Source organism: Lissotriton vulgaris, chromosome 3_1 (assembly GCF_964263255.1).
Source record: "Lissotriton vulgaris chromosome 3_1, aLisVul1.2, whole genome shotgun sequence".
NCBI lineage: Eukaryota > Metazoa > Chordata > Amphibia > Caudata > Salamandridae > Lissotriton > Lissotriton vulgaris.
In genome coordinates, this window is record NC_141689.1 from 496,545,998 (window position 1) to 496,566,734 (window position 20,737).

Sequence of the window (20,737 nt, forward strand, 5' to 3'; positions counted from 1 at the left end):
ACTGCTTAGAGCCAGCTCCATTTTTGACCAAACGTTCAATGGGTTGGAGATCTCTAATGGCTGCCTCACGAACATCAGGATGGAGAACCCAGTGTTGGAGGTGAGTGTAGTGGTAGATTTATGACACAGGTAAGTGGAAGTCCCTCTGGCAGTGCTTGAATGATAGGATATCCTAGTTGTGGAAAAGGTTGGAGACAGTAAGGCAACATCATCCCTCCACGCATCCAAGGATCCTGAATGCAAAGTTGGAGTGAACGCTGGATTATAATTAATTAGGGTCAATGGTGAGGGGAAGGTGGTCCAGGACACCCTTCTATTAATCTTGTCTGAGATTTGTAGGGTAGTCTTGGTGTACTGAGGTACACATTTAGCGGACCGTCTGCTTTGGGCTTCCCTAGGAGGCCCCAGATATATCTACTCGACACCGCTCTATCCATATGGAGCCAGTGCTAGTCATACTCCATGCTGACCACTCAACAATGCCTCTCCGCTGAGCCGCTGTTTAGTAAAGTTCTAAATCCAGAAATGCTAATACCTCCTGAGCTCTTCGAGTTGTTTGTAAGGAGGACGAGCCCTCTGACCCTGCCAGATGAACCTTAAAATCATAGATTGCAAGACTGGTAGGAACCCGTTATCTAACTCAATCGGCAGCCCTTGGAAAAGATACAAGAGTCTCTGCAGACTGTTTGTTTTGATTACTTGTATAGGATCCAGCCATGTGTTATACATTGGAGCTCCTCTACTAAAGTACTTCTTGAGTTTCTGGAGGAGCAGAAGATCCGAGACCTGGGGGTTAATCCTGATGCCAAGGTAAGTAATCTCTTTTTTAGCCTCACAAAAGGGGATAGATGCCACCAGCGAGTCCATTTCCCCTTGCAACAGGGTGAGATTCGCAAGATATGATTTGGAGAGATTGACATGATAACCTGACACCCTCTCAAAATTCTAAATCTCTGTTTGCACTGCATCTAGGCTCGAGCTTGGTGAGGTTAAAGTCATCAGGACATTGTCTGCAAACAGGGAAATCTGATGTTCATCTGTGCCAAATGGAATGCCATGAACACAACGTGATCTAGGTACTCTAGCAGTTAGGGGCTCAATACTAAGTGCAAACATTAAAGAGGAGAGGGGGCAGCCTTGTCTAGTCCCTGCGATGAGGGTTTTTAGAGAAATTAGATACTAGGGGCGCTCTGCCTCAATTGATACGTTACAGTGTGTAGGGAAAGTGGTTACAAGTAGTGCGTGAAGAGCAAACGGAAAAAACCCTTAACCGTCTAAAAGTCCAGGACTTATCAATAGTATACAGCTGTGCTCTCGCAACTACAATGGGGTAGATGAGTAAAATACAATGACAAAAACAATACAATAAGTCACAGCAGATCCTTTGGTGTTTCTCTTGTCCCAGCAAGATGAAATTTAATGTATCAAGACTTGAAGAACAGTAAGCCGACATGTGTTTCGTCGTGTACAGATGAGTCAACACGACTCTTCAGGGCTTTTGGCTCAACCCCGAGCAAATGAGTTGAGCAGAGTCTGGTACTCCTGAAGGAATTCACTCGGTATGTACGTGTATGTGTACTGGTCAATAGGACCGGTACATCCAGTAATGCGCAAGAAAAGTACTCTTGCTGCTGTGTTCCGTTCTATAGGATCACGGAGGACGGCGACCGGGAAACAACGGAGGAGGGATACCGTACTACCGCACACCACGCCTGGAGTTAAACGCACCCGTTTTTCCATAGTGCCTCAGCGGATGGATCCCCTCCCGGTTACTACCTTATACACACCCGTATCAAGTGATATACTCTGATTAATTTGACTGATCCTATAGAACGGAACACAGCAGCAAGAGTACTTTTCTTGCGCATTACTGGATGTACCGGTCCTATTGACCAGTACACATGCACGTACATACCGAGTGAATTCCTTCAGGAGTACCAGACTCTGCTCAACTCATTTGCTCGGGGTTGAGCCAAAAGCCCTGAAGAGTCGTGTTGACTCATCTGTACACGACGAAACACATGTCGGCTTACTGTTCTTCAAGTCTTGGATACATTAAATTTCATCTTGCTGGGACAAGAGAAACACCAAAGGATCTGCTGTGACTTATTGTATTGTTTTTGTCATTGTATTTTACTCATCTACCCCATTGTAGTTGCGAGAGCACAGCTGTATAGCCTTGTCTAGTCCCCCTCCCCAAATGGAACTATTCCGAGCCTATCAGCTTGGCCAGAACCCAGACACTAGGCTGTGCATATTTGGCTTTAATCAAAGCTATACATTTATTGCAGAACCCGAATCGTTTTAAAGTGCAGAATAAGAAAGTCCAATCCACCCGTTCAAAAGGTTTCTCTGCATCTAGTGCTAGTAAAACTGCTGGGACTCAATTTTTGCTGCTTTTTTGACCAGATGGATAACCCTATGGAGATTATAATGGGTTTGTCTGCCGCTAATAAAGTTGGCTTGATCTGGATGGATTACCTCAGGCATTAACACCTCGATCCTGGTGGCTAAAATCTTTGGATATATTTTGGCATCAAGATTGAGTAATGTGATCGGGTGGTAAGAACCGCATAGTTGTGGGTCCTTTCCTGTTTTGTGGATAACCAAGATGAGTGCTTCACTCATTGATAGTGTTAACGCCATGGAGGTTGCTATCGAATTGAAAAGAGCAACCATGTGCGGTATCGGCTCAGAGCCAAAGGTCTTATTAAAGTGTGCTGTTTGGTCATCTGTGCCCCGGGATTTGTGCAGTTTAAGGCCTGCTATGGCCTCCTCATCTATGGGCCCTTGCAATAGCTCATTTTGAGCATCAGTTACTTTCGGGAGCTCAACTCCCTCCAGATAATCTGCCTGCTTGACTTCACTATATCCCTCAGCAGAAAAAGGGTCATATAGAAGTCTCCAAATGCTTGCACCTTCTTCGGTAAATACTGTTTACTGCACATTCTCTAATTCTTACAGTGGCGTTAATTGGGGAGATTGTTATTGGACTCTTCCAGTAGAGAATAGTTATAGCCAAGAAGAGCATACTCACAGCCATTAATAATTTACTTTTTCGTACCCTGAAACCATTGACACAAGAAGTCATTATTTTTCATTAAAATACATTATTTTTATAGAGCAAGTCACAAAATCTTTAAGAAATTAGATAGTCGTATTTTAAAACAACATTGACAGCTTTGAGTGGTCATTGATATTTATTGCCAAGGCTGAAAGTTGCACTAGCTGAAACCGTAAGACCAGGTTCAAGCCCCTCATACAAGTTCAGATTGTTTGTGCTTCGAAGGGCAGACTTCACAATTCATTGGTAAGGTGATGCTCATAATCATAACTCAATTTTTCTTCTGACAAGAATTAAAAGCAACTCTGGAGTTGCGTTTATTCTTAGGTCTCGGCCAGTTTATCAACCGACCTCTCATTTTTGGCAGTAATGCATTCTATGCTGATATCTATCCGTATGAAGGACAACGGACTGTCGTCTTCTACATTTTAGATGTCAAACGTGAGAAGCACTGCAACCTGTTAGACATGGATTTTGTCTGAAATCCTAATTCAAGCTTTAAGCATTTCACAGAAATTGAATTTCTGATGCTGAATGCTTCCCACAAGAGAGGACTTTACACTGTATCAAGGTTTTTCTCCTTTTGAAGCCACGATCAGGGATTCTCTATATTAAATGGTGCCTGATAAGTGCATTGTATGCTGTGATAATAATTTTTTCATGTCAGTCTTCATACTTTGAATTTAATCTATTATAGTTTTGTATTCTGGATTTAATAAGCAAACAATGATAACTTCTCATCCCTTATTCGTTGAAGTTTGACACTTGCCAAAACATTTATTTGTATCGCCCATAATCATATATTCATCCTTATGTGGATCATTTTGAGCTTGCTAAGCCTATACTGCTCAAGCAGTTTGAGCGTAGTTGATCAGTGTATGTGCAAAACATTAACAACAACTTTACTATGTGTCTTCCTGGGATGTTATATATCCTAGATACAGCACCTTCCAAGCAGTCACCCAGTTGTGTTGGTACAGATGATGGACCTCTTTAAAAAAAACTGTACCAGGAGTCCTGTATTGTCATTTTGTCCACAGCAGTCTACTATCACTTGAGTCAAACGCTGTTTGTAGATCAGTGTTTAGGCTTCTCTTCTTTCCTGCTGCTAGATGACATAAGTTAGAAAGGGCTAATTTGTTATGTAAAGGACAACAACTTTTGGTGAAGTGGTTTGTGCTTTAAGGAGTATTTTATTGAAACTGACCTCGTGCAATAGATGTTGATACAAGACTTCAAATAGAACTTTACTAGCTGTCTGAGCATTATCATCGATTTGTAATTACCTGGTTTTGCTCTGCAGCCTTTTTTAATTAGATTGGGATCACATTTGAACCTTCCAGTGCGGGAGGAGTTCTTGGTTCACCTTTATTTTTTCAAAAACTTTTGTCAAAATAATTTCCCATCAAATCGAATAACACTTCAACACAATAGCGAATAGGCCATCTTGTCCAATGGCCCAAGATGGTGTCACAGCATAGGTTTTGGAAGTGAATTATCTGTCATAACCTAGTTGGCCAGCACTAAGGATTTGATTGAGATCTCTCTATCGTAAGTTATCCATTTTAGTCCTATAGGGCAGAAGCCTATACAACGCATTTTGCATCAGTATCATGTGTGCACTGTTTAACTTTTCCATGTTTCTAGAACCTTTTAATACCCTTTAACCAATGACCTTTGTCACAATGTTCCAGATCACTGACCCCTTAGTTCTGTTTTTGGGATAATCAATATGTACACTGCCTCTCTCTTTCACAGGCAGGCAGCAAGCTTTTCTCCTATCCGGTCAGTATTTGATTACATCAGATTGACTAATCCTGCTCTTTCGTTCCTCTGTATTGCTCTCAATGTGCTATTGAACCAGGGCGAAATAAATCCCTGGGATCAGGCTGTGGCTTTTCTCTTTTTATGCTCAAACCCATAGCCTTTTCAAGTGGGAACCTCATTAGCTCAATATATGGCTTCATTACCTCCTCCTTGGTCAATTAAGTACTTATAGTCAGTTAACATCTGATAGCAGCTTTTTACCTCTTCTCAATTGTAATTGAACCAAATTTGAAAAGTTTATTCATGATCCATTTGCAGTAGTTGAACACACCACAGTACAAGGTTAACGTGGTTTTATTTTAGTCCCTGGGGAGGGTGGTAGCTTTCAGAGTGGTCCTAGTTGTAAAAGTAGCCAGTCATCTGAATATGAACCCCCTTGATAATCCTGAAGTCCAAAACGGATTTGGACAATTTGTCCAGGAGTAATGTTCTCGAACATCACCACGTTACGACTATTCTGCATCCAAAAGTTCACATTTATTTTGGGCCTGTTGATCAAGATTAGCTTCAAGAAATTGTTGGGCTGGGATTCTCAAGGTTTTTTATACCAATCTACCAGTTTATCAACTAACAACTGACCAGTCAGACTTGCATTACAATCACTGGGTTAGATGAAAACTTGTGTAATGTTGCTCTCCATTGAGAACAGTGGCCATGAGGCTGTAGAATATGTGTACATGATATTTACTTCCACGTTTTTATTCCTTTAAGGTTTCTGGGCCCGTGAAGTAGGAAAACTGATAGGATTAAGTCATCCTCTCATACCTGTCCACCATCAATACATTGTCACAGCCAGTGTCCCTGAAGTGAAAGCACTAAAGAGAGAGCTCCCTGTCCTTCGGGATCTGGAGGGGTCGTATTATCTAAGACAAGAAAGAGACGGGCTGCTGTTTGGCCCGTATGAGAGTCCGGAGAAAATGAAGCTACAAGAGTCCTGGGTGACTGATGGTGTGCCCCCAGGTGAGTGTGTTTTATTGTCTATTTTTATGTGACATTTCGATATAGTGGTGTTATGCTCCTAAATTGCAGATATTTAAGGCACTAGGATTTGAAGGCATGGCAGCTTATGGTAATGGCCTACCTAAAATAAAGTACAAGCAGATGTTTTGATAGGCTGCAAGGCAACATTGGATTAAGGGGGTATGAGAACTTAGCCACGTACATGGCATGGTCTGACCGACTTTACAGTGTCTCAAAATATTGGTGATTCTATAACAATGTTTACATATTAAATTTAGTTGTTCTTTGCTTCTAGAATTTTAAGTACTAGTGTAATGTAATGTGAGTATATTTTTCAGGTTTTGGGAAGGAACTCTTTGAGTCTGACTTGGACAGGTTGATGACTCACGTGGAGGCAGCGATGGATATGGTTCCTGTCTTGAAAGAAGCAGATATCACCAATATAGTGTCAGGTCCCATCACTTATTCTCCAGACATTCTTCCCATGGTTGGACCACACCAGGGAGTGCGAAATTACTGGGTCGCTGTTGGCTTTGGGTAAGTAGGGTTGATGTTAAAGTAGTGGTAGATAAGTGCTGCAGTTAAGAGAGATATGAGTTGGTCATATTCAATTGTTACCTTAGAAAATGTGTGGTGTTTGATTGGCCCCTTGTGTCTCTCACTGACCTAGTTCCTAAATATGAATCTCTAGGTTGAGTTCTTGTTTCATTTCTGGATCGCCCAAAATGCCTCCTAACAATCCCTGTGCCATCATTGAATATCCAACGACTCTTCCGTAAGGTGTTGTTGAGGCTCTTTTCCTTTCCCTCTGCTACCAAAGCGGCTAAAACGCCTCACACTACCTTGCTTGGCTCTCTTAAGTTGTCCTGCTCACTGGAGCAGGTACTACATATCAGACTCCTCAAAAAGGTGTGACAGGCACTCCCCCTGTTATGGAGGTCATCACTGTAGACAGTGAAGATTTCATGAGAATCCATTCCATGCCGAGCGAGTGGCGTTTTTTATGGCCAATACTATGTAAGTTCATGCCTTACACACTAAAGTTGAGCACAGAAATGCAGTTGTTCATAAAGGGAAATTGTATTGCTTATTTGTGTAAAGGAAGCATTATAGCATGTGTTCTTGCTCACACAGATCAGGTGCCACATATGGGCACCTAACCCCCCCTCACACATACAGTGAGCATATCTGATCCCCCTCACATATACAGTGAGCATGTCTGACCCCCTCACACATACAGTGAGCATGTCTGACCCCCCTCACACATACAGTGAGCATGTCTGACCCCCCCCCTCACACATACAGTGAGCATGGCTGACCCCCCCCCCTCACACATACAGTGAGCATGGCTGACCCCCTCACACATACAGTGAGCATGGCTGACCCCCTCACACATACAGTGAGCATGTCTGACCCCCTCACACATACAGTGAGCTTGTCTGACCCCCTCACATACAGTGAGCATCTGATTCCCCTCACACATAGTGAGCATATCTGACCCCCTCCCACATTCAGTGTGCATATCTGACCCCCTCACATACAGTGAGCATCTGATTCCCCTCACACATACAGTGAGCATATCTGATTCTCCTCACACCTAGAGTGAGCATTTGTGACCCCCTCACACATACAGTGAGCATTTGTGACCCCCTCACACATACAGTGAGCATGTCTGACCCACTCACACATACAGTGAGCATGTCTGACCCCCTCACACATACAGAGCATATCTGATTCCGCTCACACTTACAGTGAGCATATTTGATCCCCCTCACACATACAGTGGGCATATCTGACCCCCTCACACATACAGTGAGCATATATAACCCCCTCACACATACAGTGAGCATATCTGATTTCCCTCACACACACAGTGAGCATATCTGATTACCCTCACACACACAGTGAGCATAATCTGATTCCCCTCACACATACAGTGAGCATGTCTGATCCCCTCACACATACAGTGTACGGTTGTACACATACAGTGTACAACCGTGTTGTAAAGGCACGCATTGTTTTGGTTCGCGATGTATCATCATACATCCGTGCAGGGAGGGAGGAAAAACATACACATTAGTTTATACTCTGCGTGCATAGCAATGACGACCGATATCGGAATCAAGCTCTTTTTTTAAATTTATTTTTTTCCCCATCAACATCAGAATTACATATTCATAATACATTGCCAGAGAAACAGAAACATAAAAAAATAATCTTAAGATTCAAAACACATTATCGCCAAATTTAAAACAAATAGAGCATTTTTTCCAGGTACACAAAGAGCTTTAGACTGGGAAGAGTAAGTAAAAGAAAAAAATAATTAAAAAAGGAAAAATGGGAAAAATTAATCTCAGACACAATAGAAAACCATCATTAAGAAATATCACATATTCTTAATTGTGTCTGACTTTCCCCCTATTTCATCTTAAATCTCTCCCAGCCTCCTTTTCCATTCAATTATCGGGGCCCATATCCTCCGTCCAGCTTCTTTTTTTTCCCTCCCTCTTTTATCATATAGGGCCATTTCTAATATATATATGGCCAGTACACGAGAGATCCATTGCTGTAATGTTGGAGGGTTAGGGTCCTTCCAGAGTGTAGCTATGCATAGTCTGCTGAGAGTCATAGCTAAATACAGAAACTCATGATGAAGAACATCTACACCCGCCCTCGCTACACCCAAAATCATAACTTCATCTGTCAATGTTAAATGTATCCCCAAAGAATAGGAGAAAAATTGTTCCAAAGATTTTTTATATATGTCCAGAGAGGGGCATGATGCAAACATATGAATTGTATCTGCTTGCGTGGATTGGCATCTCGGACAGATGCCCCCGTTATTTCCCCCCCACTGCGCTATTTTATGAGGAGTGTAATAAAGTTCAAACAGTCTTATATTGCTGAGATTGTAAATTTGCCACTCTTAAGACCGAGTTTGACAGTTTTAATGACTTCTCTGCCTCATTTCCTGTTAGACCTAGTTTGACTCTCCACTTCACGTACATTCTATCACAATCATCCTTTTTATATTTACAAATTTCTTCGTATAATTGCGAGATGGAGGATCCCCCTTCATCCCTTACACATTCCAGCAGTTCGATTCTTTGAAAATTCATATCTCCTCCCTGTTTCTTTACCAGAACTGACCTCACTTGTAGGTACTTAAAAAAGTCTCTGCGCCCTAGGTTATATAAGCGTTGTGCCTGCTCAAAAGAGATCAGACCGGTTGCCCCTATAAGGTCCCCGATAGTTCTAACCCCTAATGCATCCCATCCCCTCATAACTGGGTCGTGAAATACCCCCGGCAGTGATGGGTTCCCATACAGAGGGGTATAATAATTCATTCTCCCTAGTTTTTATTTTCTCCTTTTTCCAGACCAGACTGATCTTGCGGCCACCAAGGTCTTAAGCCTTACTTTTTTGTGATAGCTCCTCTCCTCATATGTGAGTAACCATTGATTAGAGTTTTTTACTACGAGTTCATATACGTCTGGGATCCCATCTCTACCTCTCCATCTGTCTATAACACTCCCCCCCAGCATACCTCTGATGTATTGCAGGACCGTTGCCCAATAATATGCCTTAAAGTCTGGTAGCGCCAGCCCACCTCTCTCTCTTGGGAGTGACAGAAATTTTTAGCTGCGGCGTGTTTTGCCCTTGGCCCATATAAATCTGTTTGTTACCTTTTCTAGCTCCCTGAAACAGCTATTGTTAAAAATTAGCGGTATGGTCCTAAATAAATAAAGCACTTTTGGCATAAACACCATTTTGATAACATTGCAGCGGCCAATTGTTGTTAGGTGTAGATTATTCAGTTTGTCAAAATCAATTTTGGCCTTATCTATAATGGGGCTTAAGTTCTTCGATACCACTTTCGAAAGGTCTGAGGTTATGTGAACCCCCAGATATACTGCTGTCTCTACCACTCTTGGATCGACCAAAGATACTTTCTGATTTATTACTACTTGGGTCTTATTTACATTTAATTTGTACCCAGACAGTCTTCCAAATGCAGCCGCTTCCTGTTCTATTTCTGTTAGGGCTGACATTGGTTCACATGATGTTATGGCCAAGTCATCCGCATATCCTAGTATTTTAGTTTCATACCTGTTCAATACTATGGGCAAGATGTTTCTGTTCTGCTCTATCCTCCTGATGAATGTATCTATGTATAGAGCGCAGAGTAGCGGGGAGCAAGGACACCCTTGCCTAGTTCCTCGTCCAATATCTATTATACCACTCAGCTCCCCCATGGTTCTAACCCTTATTCTTGGATTGTAGTATAAGGCTTTCAGAGCTCCCACATAGCCCTCCCCCAGATTCAGCTTCTCCAACGCAGCCCAAAGAAATCCCCACGAAACCCTATCAAATGCCTTCTCAGCATCTAAAAGAATCAGCGCCATAGGGTCTCGTGAGGATGCCGTGCCATCACATAACGTAAACCCTCTTCTAACATGTTCCGCTGTTCCTCTCCCAGGGATAAACCCGTGCTGCCATGGAGAGACAATCTTGCCAATTACTGCTCCTAGCCTATTTGCCAACATCTTTGAGTAGATTTTCACATCGCTGTTCATTAGGCTTATCGGCCTATAAGACCCAGGATTGGTTGCGGGCTTATCTTTTTTCAGAAAGACTATCATAGTTGCCTCTCCCCATGACTCCGGAGGTATCGCGCCCTCTTGTATATTTACAGCCAACTCATATAGTTCTTCTTCTATCTCGGCTAAAAATGTTTTGTAAAACTCCAAGGGTATAGAGTCTGGGCCTACTGCTTTACCAGATGGTAAGTCATAAATTGCCCTCTGTATTTCTATTTTATTAAATGCCGTCTCCAATGTCCCCCTGTCGTTAGTTTCTCTAGTCTGACACTCCCAAGATAATTATCTATATCCTCAATAGGCGTCAGCTTCATATAGCTTCTGATAGTAGTCCCAAAAGCTAGCACATATACTCTCGGGTGTTGTTGCGACACTTCCGTTCTCGGACCTGATCTCAGAGATATCCCCCTTAGTAGCAGCCTGCCTTGTTCAAACAGCTAGCATGCGGCCTATCTGCTCACTATACTCATATTGATCTTTCCTCCATGCCAAATATTTCCCTGCTGCTTTAGACGCAAATAGTTCCCCAACCGCTGCCTTAGCCATAGCAAGCTCGTATGTTATTCTAACAATATCCTGATTCGCCCTAATTGCGCTACTAAGTTCATGTTCTAGTCTAGCAACTGTCCTTATTCTCGTTTCTACAGTGGGCATATCTGACCACCTCACACATACAGTGAGCATATATAACCCCCTCACACATACAGTGAGCATATCTGATTTCCCTCACACACACAGTGAGCATATCTGATTCCCCTCACACACACAGTGAGCATATCTGATTCCCCTCACACATACAGTGAGCATGTCTGATCCCCTCACACATACAGTGTACGGTTGTACACATACAGTGTACAACCGTGTTGTAAAGGCACGCATTGTTTTGGTTCGCGATGTATCGTCATACATCCGTGCAGGGAGGGAGGAAAAACATACACATTAGTTTATACTCTGCGTGCATAGTAATGACGACCGATATCGGAATCAAGCTCTGACAGAAGCGAGACAATCATCAGAGGAAAGGGGGTTTCAAGGAATGAGCAATCTAGGCTCTAGCTAAGGTCCTGAGACTTTTAGCGACTCTTCTAGTGAAAGTGACCAGATGAAGGGTCGTGATGTCACTATTGTGCAGACATGCTCACTGTATGTGTGAGGGGGGTCGGATATGCTCACTGTATTTGTGAGGGGGCATGTATGACGATACATCGCAAACCAAAACAACGCGTGCCTTTACAACGCGTTTTTTAATTCGCGATGTACGTCACAACGCATGCTATTACAAAGTATGGAATTAGTTTGCATGCCTTAACAAATGCATACGAAACGCCTTTACAAAGGCCCCCATTTCCCCGCATCCTAAATTTTAAAAAACTGAATCTAAATGCTCAACGATGACCATAGACTACGACCCCCTGCCCCTAAGCCCTAACGGTAGCATACACTACCACCCTAAGCCCTAAACACCCAAACAGTAACACACTACCCCAAACCCTAAACAGTAATATACACTATCCCCGCCTGACACTGCCCCAAACCCTAAACCGTATGCCCTAAGCCCTAAACCTCAAGCCCTAAACCTTAACACATACACTTACCTTTGTTTCCTCGTGGTTTCTGGTGCCGCTTCGCCATCTCTGCTACCGGTTCCAGCAACGCCATTACATTGCACGCGAATGCGCAAGCGATGTAATGGTATGCATCACAATGTCCACGCGTGGAAACGTCACATGCGCTGTAACACATGCGACGTAAAGCCATGCGTAGTGTTGCTGGCGCGGTAATGGTTGTTCGTCTCCACGCACTACCATCCCAGATGAGCTAAGGACTTGCTGGGAATGTTGGCTAGAGGAAGAATTGTAATTTTTGGCCATAGTTCTTCTTTCTCCCACACACACTGTGCCAGTGTGAAGTTCCTGCAAGTGGTCCTTTCATGGGTAGAGTTTGCCATGCCCTGGAACCTGCTCAGATCTTTTCGAATTCTGTCATGCTAAAGATGAACATTTTCGACTGTTAATTCCTTACTATAGTTCCTGTAAATAGATCAGACTTGTACCTCTAACTGCGTGTTCTTGATTTATTTCTGTGAATAAATCAAGGATGAGGATGGTCCTTGAGTACATGAAGCACACACTGACCGGAAGGGAGCGAGGGAAGGTTGTCATCTGCTTATGCAGAGTTGCAAATTGAGCTTTACATAATGATGCAATATAAAAGCTGTTAGTGTTTACATGGTGGAAGGAGTGGGAGATTTCATTGGAAATCTAAACTCTACGGCTATTTGGGTGAAGGGCATGGCAGTGTGTGCTTTTACATATAGCACAGCGGCATGGCAGTGTGCGTTTTTTTATATACAAGAAAGGAACGTGGCAGTGTTCAATGTGTACGTTTCTTACTTTGTCATCTTGGCGATACATGCAGTCTGATCATTCTGACTGCGGCTTGTTTGATCAAGATGATACAAACCCTCTGCAGTCCTACCTCGCTGCCAACTGCTCTGCCATCCTAAGTGCCGAAATGTGAGCAACCCTGGCCTGGTTGAGAGTCTCATCACTGCTGACCAGCTAGAGCACCAAGGACATGTTGGCATATTTGAATAACACCTATGGGAGACTCACAGATTTAGAATGACCCTGGAATATTTTTGCAGGACATGCAAATATTCTTGATGGAACCTTGGAGTATTTGTGAAACAGTTATCCGCTCTGAAAGAATTTCATTTTTTGGAACAGATATTGTGATGGGCCACTGCCTGGCACAGGAGTAGCGATGAGATGAGCATTGTGTCCTGGTACAGTGTTTGACACGGTTATTATTTATTTATTTATTTATTTTATTTAAATTTTATTTAAGACGTTTTATATAGTGTTGGCCTGACCCGAGGGTATCGGAGCGCAATACAACAGGTACAATGCAGCGAATCACAAAATACAATGCAGAGAATCGCAAAAAAACAGTAATATAGAGTAGGTTAATTGGCGGCGAGTTCAGGTATGAGGCTTGCGGACATAGAGTTGAAGCTGTGAGAGGCGTCTGCTTCCATGTTCCGGCTGCTCTTATCGGTTCCTTAGGGAGCGGTCGAGGAACAGGACTTTGTGCTGGCTTTTGAATTTTGCAAAAGAGGGAGTAGTTCTGATGTGGGGGGGGAATAGAGTTCCAGTTTTTGGGCGCACTCCCGGCGAAGGATCGAGCCGCAGTTTTTTGTTTTCGAGTTTTCAGCGGAATGAGTAGAAGAGAGTTCAAGCTTCTGAGGTTCCTGGTCTGACAGACTTTTTTGAGTTTGGCCGCCAAATATTCGGGTTTGCCGGTGTGCAAGGCTTTGTGTGTGAGGCAGGCTGTTCTGAAGCAAGCCCGCATTTCCATTGGGAGCCACTTCAGTTCTCCGAGTGCCGGAGAAATGTGATCAAATTTCTTGATTCCGGTGACCATTCTAGATGCCGCATTGACTGTTGTTTTGAGGGGAGCAAGATGTGATTTTGCTAAGTCTAAGAGGACTACATTATCATAGTCTAGTCTTGACAACACCAATGCTTGGGTGGCCTGTTTGAGATCATTGGGCAGAATGAAAGGCTTTATTTCGTTCAGTAGTTTTAGGTTAAGGAAGGCTCTTTTAGCTGAGTTCTTGATGTGTGAGGTCATGCCCAGTTTCGGATCTAGCATGATACCTAGTGATTTGACAGTCGGCCAGGGTGAGGTTCCTTTTGAGCGCATCAATAGCTTTTAGCCATTCAGCAATTTGGGGGTCCTCCTGTTTGTTCTAGATGAGGAGAATTTTGGTTGTATCAGGATTTAGTTTACAGTGGTTGCTAGACAGCCAGTATCGGATGTCTCTCTGTATGTCATTGAGTCTTTGGATGTCCTTGATGGAGGAGGTTTCTAGGTAGATCTCTGTAGCGTCTGCATAAAGATGGAAGCAGATGTTGGCTTTTTTGAGTAGTTTGATGAGGGGTTCCATGTAAATGTTGAAAAGTTGAGCGGAGAGCACCGAACTTTGCGGGACTCCCTTGTTGCCTGGATGCAGGTCGGACGCAAAGTTTTTGATTTTGATTTTTTGGGTAGGTTTTTGTAGGAAGGATGAGAACCATTCGAGGACCACCTCGCCAAGTCCGGCTCTTTCTTGGAGAGCTTTAATGAGAAGTTTGTGGCCTACCGTGTTGAAAGCTGCTGATAGGTCTAGGACTGGGTTCCCAAACTTTTTTGGCCCGTGGCTCCCTTGACCTAATTGGCAGTTGGCCGTGGCTCCCCACCATTTTATACCGGTGCGCAGGATGTAAACCAGACCACAGGAGTACTTCCTGTTGTCTTCCTTAAATTAATTGGGATGCAGTGAAGGTATTATAATCATATTTGTAACAAAATAAAAAGATAACTGTTGTTTAATAAAAACTTGTAAAGTGAAAAACGATACAAGATTGAAGCCAAATATGATTAAATGTGCCCAATCACCATAGGCGGGCGTGGCTGTGCGGCATCATTTCACTAATTTCGCAGCTAGCAGGCTTTGGGCCTGCTACTGCAGCTCTCAAAATGTGGCCGCCGTAATGAATTGACCGTGCTGGTGGTGAGCATGATGACTACTGCCTCAGCTGCTGCCAGCAGTCCAGTTGATCCAGACTGTGGCGGCGGCACTGGCCGGGATTGTCTGTGGTGCCAGTGCAATCAATGGGGTCGGTGCTGGCAGAGTAAGTGAAGTGTACTTTCTTTTTGTCTACCGGACCAGCAGGCATTTTGGCAACTTGCATCCTGCACGCGGCACCCGCTTTAATTTTATGAATCCCCGTTCACCCCAACCTGCCTTCTTGATCTTATGAAATCGCACTGCACTTTGAATTTGCAGTGCAAAGTTGTTTGGACGTGCATCATTCAGTGTGGCATTGTTGGTGGAAGAGTAAATCTTTCTAACTGGGTGGGCGTAAAGTACGCTTCCGGACCCGAACGACCCCACACAACAGAAGCAGCATGGACAGCAGCAGTGCAAAAGCACCGGCTTGGCAGCGAGCCTTGCTCTCAGCAGAGACTGAAAGAACAAATCCATTTCCGCCTTTCTCACTTTGTCTGTGTCTATTCCCGCTTCTAAAAACCTGTTTCTCAGAGACAGGAACCTGGACTTTGCAGCCGATCGGGCCTTGGCAAATTTGCTGTCAGCCAATTAGTGAATGTCCGTCGCAGGGTGCCCGGACCAAGTGCCTAATAGTGTTTTCGGGCAGCACAGAGGAATAAACGTTTGTTAAAAATGTTGGCCCAAAATGCTAACCTTGGTGTTACTCCTGTAAGTGTTCAGATCCCAAGAAACTATATTAATATATCAGAGGTGTTGTATATTTCAGTACCACCACCGACATTTTCACAAGTGCAATGCTGCTGCTGTTAGAGTTCTCATCTTTAACTAAGCGCCACTGAGATGTGAACCGGGCCACTGAAGGGAATGTGCAAAGCACACATGACTAAAGGCAACTAGGGCATGGTGAAGATATTTTTCATATAAAGACTGCTACAGTAATTTAATTAATATTTTCAGGAAGTGAGCCCCTCGGGAGAAGTGTGCTGCTAGTCCCGCAGGGGCAACAGCACACGTTGCAGAGGTTGGAAGAAAATCTTTCAGCAGATGTTAGAAAAATATTTATTTTCTAGGCATGGGTATGACTTCATAATTGAGTATTGAAGTTGAATATAAAAGTACAATTCTTCCACGTAGCAGGTCACATCCCCGTCAGCTAAAGTTAAAGGCCGTTGCTCATAAGGTTGAGTTTTGAAAACATGCCCAATAAATACCTTTTAACTTAACCACAGACTGCATCTATGTGTGGGTGGGTGGGAGCCGCGAAGGGCAACTTCCGTTTCTGGTGATTTGCAGCAGTTTTAAGATCGCCTTAGAGTTTCTCGTATAAATGGGTATTATTTCTGAAATGTATATGTTTCCGTCCTCTTTATTGCATGATTTTTCTCCTGATAAAGTGCCACTCATAGTTGTCGAAATGTCACTCATAATTGCAATCAAATTATGAAAATGTCACACATCGCAAACTGAAACCTTGGCAGCTATGTACAAGGCTTACAAGCCCTTACTCACCGAGTTTCTTCTGAAGAGGGAAGAGGGTCCCACAAGGTGAAGGATAGCGAGGCTAGGAACGGCGAGGAAAAGCGAGGCGAGGCAAGGCGGGCAGGAACAACACTATTAAAACGCTGCGTAGGTAGAGTAAGGAGAAGACTACGCACGTAGACTTAGTTGGCCAAACCCTTTCTTAAGTGCCATTTCAAACACCCCCGCAAGTTTTTGCAGCTCCTATTTACCACATGATGCGTGGCGGCGCGGCGCCCCTGGCTTCTCATCACGGCGCACCGGGGTGCTGTGGCGCACAGTTTGGGAAGCACTGGTCTAGGAGAATGAGGAGGCAGAAATGGTCTGAGTCAAGTTATTTGTGGATATCGTCGATGATGTTGAGGATCGCGGTTTCAGTGCTGCATCCTTTTCTAAAGCCAGACTAATGGGTGTCAAAGAGGTCGATGTTGTCCAAGTGTTGGGTAAGTTGTTGGAGTACACATCTTTCTAGGATTTTGGATAGAAGAGGAAGGTTAGAGAGGGTCTAAAGTTGTTCAAATCCTTTATGTCAAGGCTGAGTTTTTTCAGCAGTGGTGTGACTTGCCCCACTTTAAGGCAATCTGGAACGACTCTGTTTTTCAAGGAGCTGTTTATGATCGTGCACCAGTGCGGTGCTAGGGAGAGTTTGTTTTTATGTCAGTTGGGGAGGTATAGGGTCTAGGGCATGAGAAGAGGGGATGGCGGCGGAGGTAAGTTTGACTAACTTAGCTTCTTGAATGGGGTGGAAGATTAGCCAGGATTTGTTTGGGGGTATGGGAGCATTATAAAATGCATGCACCATGCTGCTCTTTGTGTGTGTGGGGGGTACTGGTGGTGTCCAGTGATAGTTCGATCTTGGTGATCTTGTCATTAAGGAAGTTGGCGAAGTTGTCACAAAGTTCTTTGGACGCCTGTATTGAGGATGTAGCGGGCTTGGAGGTTTGTTGCCTGATGATGCTATGGAGCTCCTCAGGTCTATTTTTTACACTGTTGAGCGCGAATGAAAAAACGTGGCTTTTTTTTTATCTTGATATGTTTGCGGAGGGTAGTAGAAGGATTATTTCTCCAGCGTCTTTCTGTGGCTCTTACTAGTCTCCTTTCAGATCTGATGTCGTCGTTGGACCATGATCTGGATGGAATGGCTTGTCTTTTTTTTTGTTTCAAAAGGGCTAGTTGGTCAAGCATGGTCACCATGTGTGAATTGTAGAGCGAGGTGAGTTCGGTTGTGGTGAGGTGGTCGCTGGCGCTGGGGAGGAGCGAGTTTATCCTTTATTCAAGGGCGACAAGGGCAATCTGGGTGATGTTTCTGACCCATTTGGTTAGGGGGGGGGTTCTTGCACGGGTGGCTGAGAGCATTTTTTGGTTAATATGGAATAGAATCATGTGGTGGTCCGACCAGTCAATGAGAATTATGTGGTCGATGGTAATTGCGTCATGTTGAGCGATAATGGCATCCAAGGTTGCTCATTTATTGTGCGTTTCTTCTGAGCAGTGCTGAGATAAGTTGTTGTCACGGAGAGGGTTGGATAGCGTTTGAATTAACGGGTTATTCGCTTCATTCCAGCGAAGGTTTAGGTGACCAAGAATTAGGTTGCTAGCGTCCCCGAGCGCACAATGAGCAATCCATTTAGACAAGTGCTCCCCGAATGCGGGGTTGTTGCCTGGAGGGTGATATAGAGGGTGGCAGAGAATTGCGAGAGGCGATGTTGTCCTTGTGTATGATAGCTACACCTCACCCTCGTTGGTCTTTTCTGTCTTTGTTGATAATGGTAAAACCTGGGGGCACTAGCATGTCTAAGCATGGTGCGGAGAGATCGTTGAGCCACGTCTCCGTGATAAACGCAATATCTATGTCCTGCGAGAGGATGGCTTCTGCTAGCTCAATGCATGCATAGAGGCTGATCTGCAGTTAATGAGCATGCAGTTGGTGGAAAGCTCTTTTTCGCTGTGGTGCTTTCCTGGGGTGGCCCTAGGTATGGTGGTGAGGAAGGGAGGGGGTCTAGGGGGTTTCGGGAGGGGTAGTCTCTTCTGAAACCCGTGATCACTTGGATCTTCGATTTAGGGGAGTCTGTAGTGGGGGGGAGTTGTATGTTGAGGCTAGATCGCTCGCTTCTTCGGGGGACATTGCAGCTTTGTATCTTGTGGGTCTTAGTGTTGGGATCTTGGTGTCCGTATTTAAGAGTCTCTGTATCCTGGACGTGGGGGCTTTGGTTCCTATGTCCTTTCTAAAGGGTCTCTGTGATCGAGTCACGGGGGTCGCTAAGAGCCCGGAAGGGTGCTTTGGATGATTGGAGCTGGTCAGGGTGGGCGCCTTTGGAGGGTATTGCCGGGGCTTTCGGGCCTTGTCTAGGTTAGTTAGAATTTCGGTCAGGCCCCTGAATATCATTTCTAGCAGGCTTTCTAGTGATGCGCGCGCTGCGCCATGTTATTGTGGGCAGGGGAGATAGAGACTTGGGTAGGGTCCATTCGTGTGGTGGAGTTTGTGGCTAAGTTACGATGCCTATTGCTCCTTGTGTGGGCCGTGCTGCCTCTGTTTCGGACCTTGGGTAAGGGGTGCATTGGGTAATGTCATGGTTTCGTCCTCCCGGAGTCTGCGGGAGTGCTAGTGTGGGTGGTGGCCGGAGTCGGCAGGGCAGGGTCAAGGAGTTGGTGTGCGGGGATCGGGGGGGCAGTTGGGTTTTGCAATCCTCGGAGTTGTCGAGCGCTAATCCTGGGGGCGAAGGAGTGGGAGGTGACTCGGGGGGGGGGGGGGGAGGGGGGGGGATTGTAGGTGGGGACGTTAGGTGTGTAGTAATTGTATGCTTTAAAAAATATATGTTCGAGGCATATGGGCTGCAGATGGTACATTTATGAATAGATCGCCATCTGGTGTTGGGCTCGGATGATTGCACTTGTTTTTCTCTTGGAGAAGTCTTTTGTCGTCACGAGACTGGTGACTCCTCCTTTGGGTGCTAGTGCGCATGGGCATTGGCTCCATCCTTAGATTGTTTTTTTCCGCCATCGGGTTCGGATGAGGATCGAAGCGCTCCGCATCGACTTTGAGAAAAAGTGATATTTCGGCGCGTATTCCCTTTCCAATTCTACGGTATTGTTATCAAACGCGATTCATTTCCATTCCGACGCGTTTCGACTCCAACAATAAACATTTTCTTCTACGTCGACGAGACCGGGAGGCCTTTCTCGACGTAGTCCAGCCCAGAGTCCATGGAAAGGACTCCATTTAAGAGATGTCCAACGTGTGGTGCTAAGTTCCCACACAAGGACCTACACGAGGTGTGCAACCTCTGCCTATCGCCTGAACACGAATCCAGGGACTGCGAAGCCTGTGCAGCATTCTCCTCCAAGCCGACGATTAGAAACCGTCGAGCCGAAGACACGAGGTTTCGAGAATGCAGTCGGAGGCAATCCCGGAGGTGTTCGAGGCCCAGCACCTCGAAGAAGAAGAGGAACATGAAGACTAGTCGGTTTCGGAATTGGACGAGTCTGATGTCGAAGAAATCGACGTCCAACAAACCGTGAGTGAGGAAGTCCCCTTACCAAAAAACCGACCCCGTGTGGTACCGACCCCGCCTTCAAGCCCGGTCAGACTACCGAAGAAAGTTTCCAATGCCCCGCCTTCGGGCCCGGCAACGAAACCGAAACAGAAACCGAAACTCTCGGCCTCCCACCATGTCGGATCCGAGAAACGGTCGACATCGATATCGACACCGAAGCTCCATACAAAGGAAAGCTCGGCGTCGAAACATTCCATGTCGAAACCGAAACATGCTTCGACGTCGAGGACTTACTCGACACCGAAAAAATCGGAATCGAGCAAATTCTCGGTGCCGAAAACACAGAACATTGACGGTCAGAAGCAAAGGCACCTTTCGGAACCAAGAACTTCGTTACCGACACAGGAGCAGCAGACAGATCCAAAACAAAAGACTTTGTTTATCGATCCAAAAACTGGCAAAGTGGTGACAAAATCACCGAAAAAGGGGAGGAATGAACAGCTAGATGACAAAGCTCTTCCTCCTAAAAAGAGAACAATGGGGACAAATACAACTCCTCCCCTTTCTCATCGACCTAGAGACACACCCTCTTCTCCTCTTACTCACACTATGCCAGCTATTCCTCCACCTTCTACACCAAGACCATCTACACCTCAAACAGATGTAGACAGTGATACAGGGGAGGGAGAACTTCATGGGGATGACGACACTGTCC

At 44.8% G+C, this 20,737-nt stretch overlaps 1 protein-coding gene across 1 annotated transcript in view; it reads left to right on the top strand.

Moving 5' to 3' along the window:
- The window catches only part of DMGDH (dimethylglycine dehydrogenase), a 527,940-nt gene that overhangs the window by 227,368 nt on the left and 279,835 nt on the right, over positions 1 to 20,737 (top strand). Inside the window, exons 6-7 of the mRNA XM_086960740.1 lie at positions 5,603 to 5,851; positions 6,190 to 6,388. Coding sequence (XP_086816866.1) covers positions 5,603 to 5,851; positions 6,190 to 6,388 — 448 coding nt within the window. The remainder of the gene's footprint in view (positions 1 to 5,602; positions 5,852 to 6,189; positions 6,389 to 20,737) is intronic.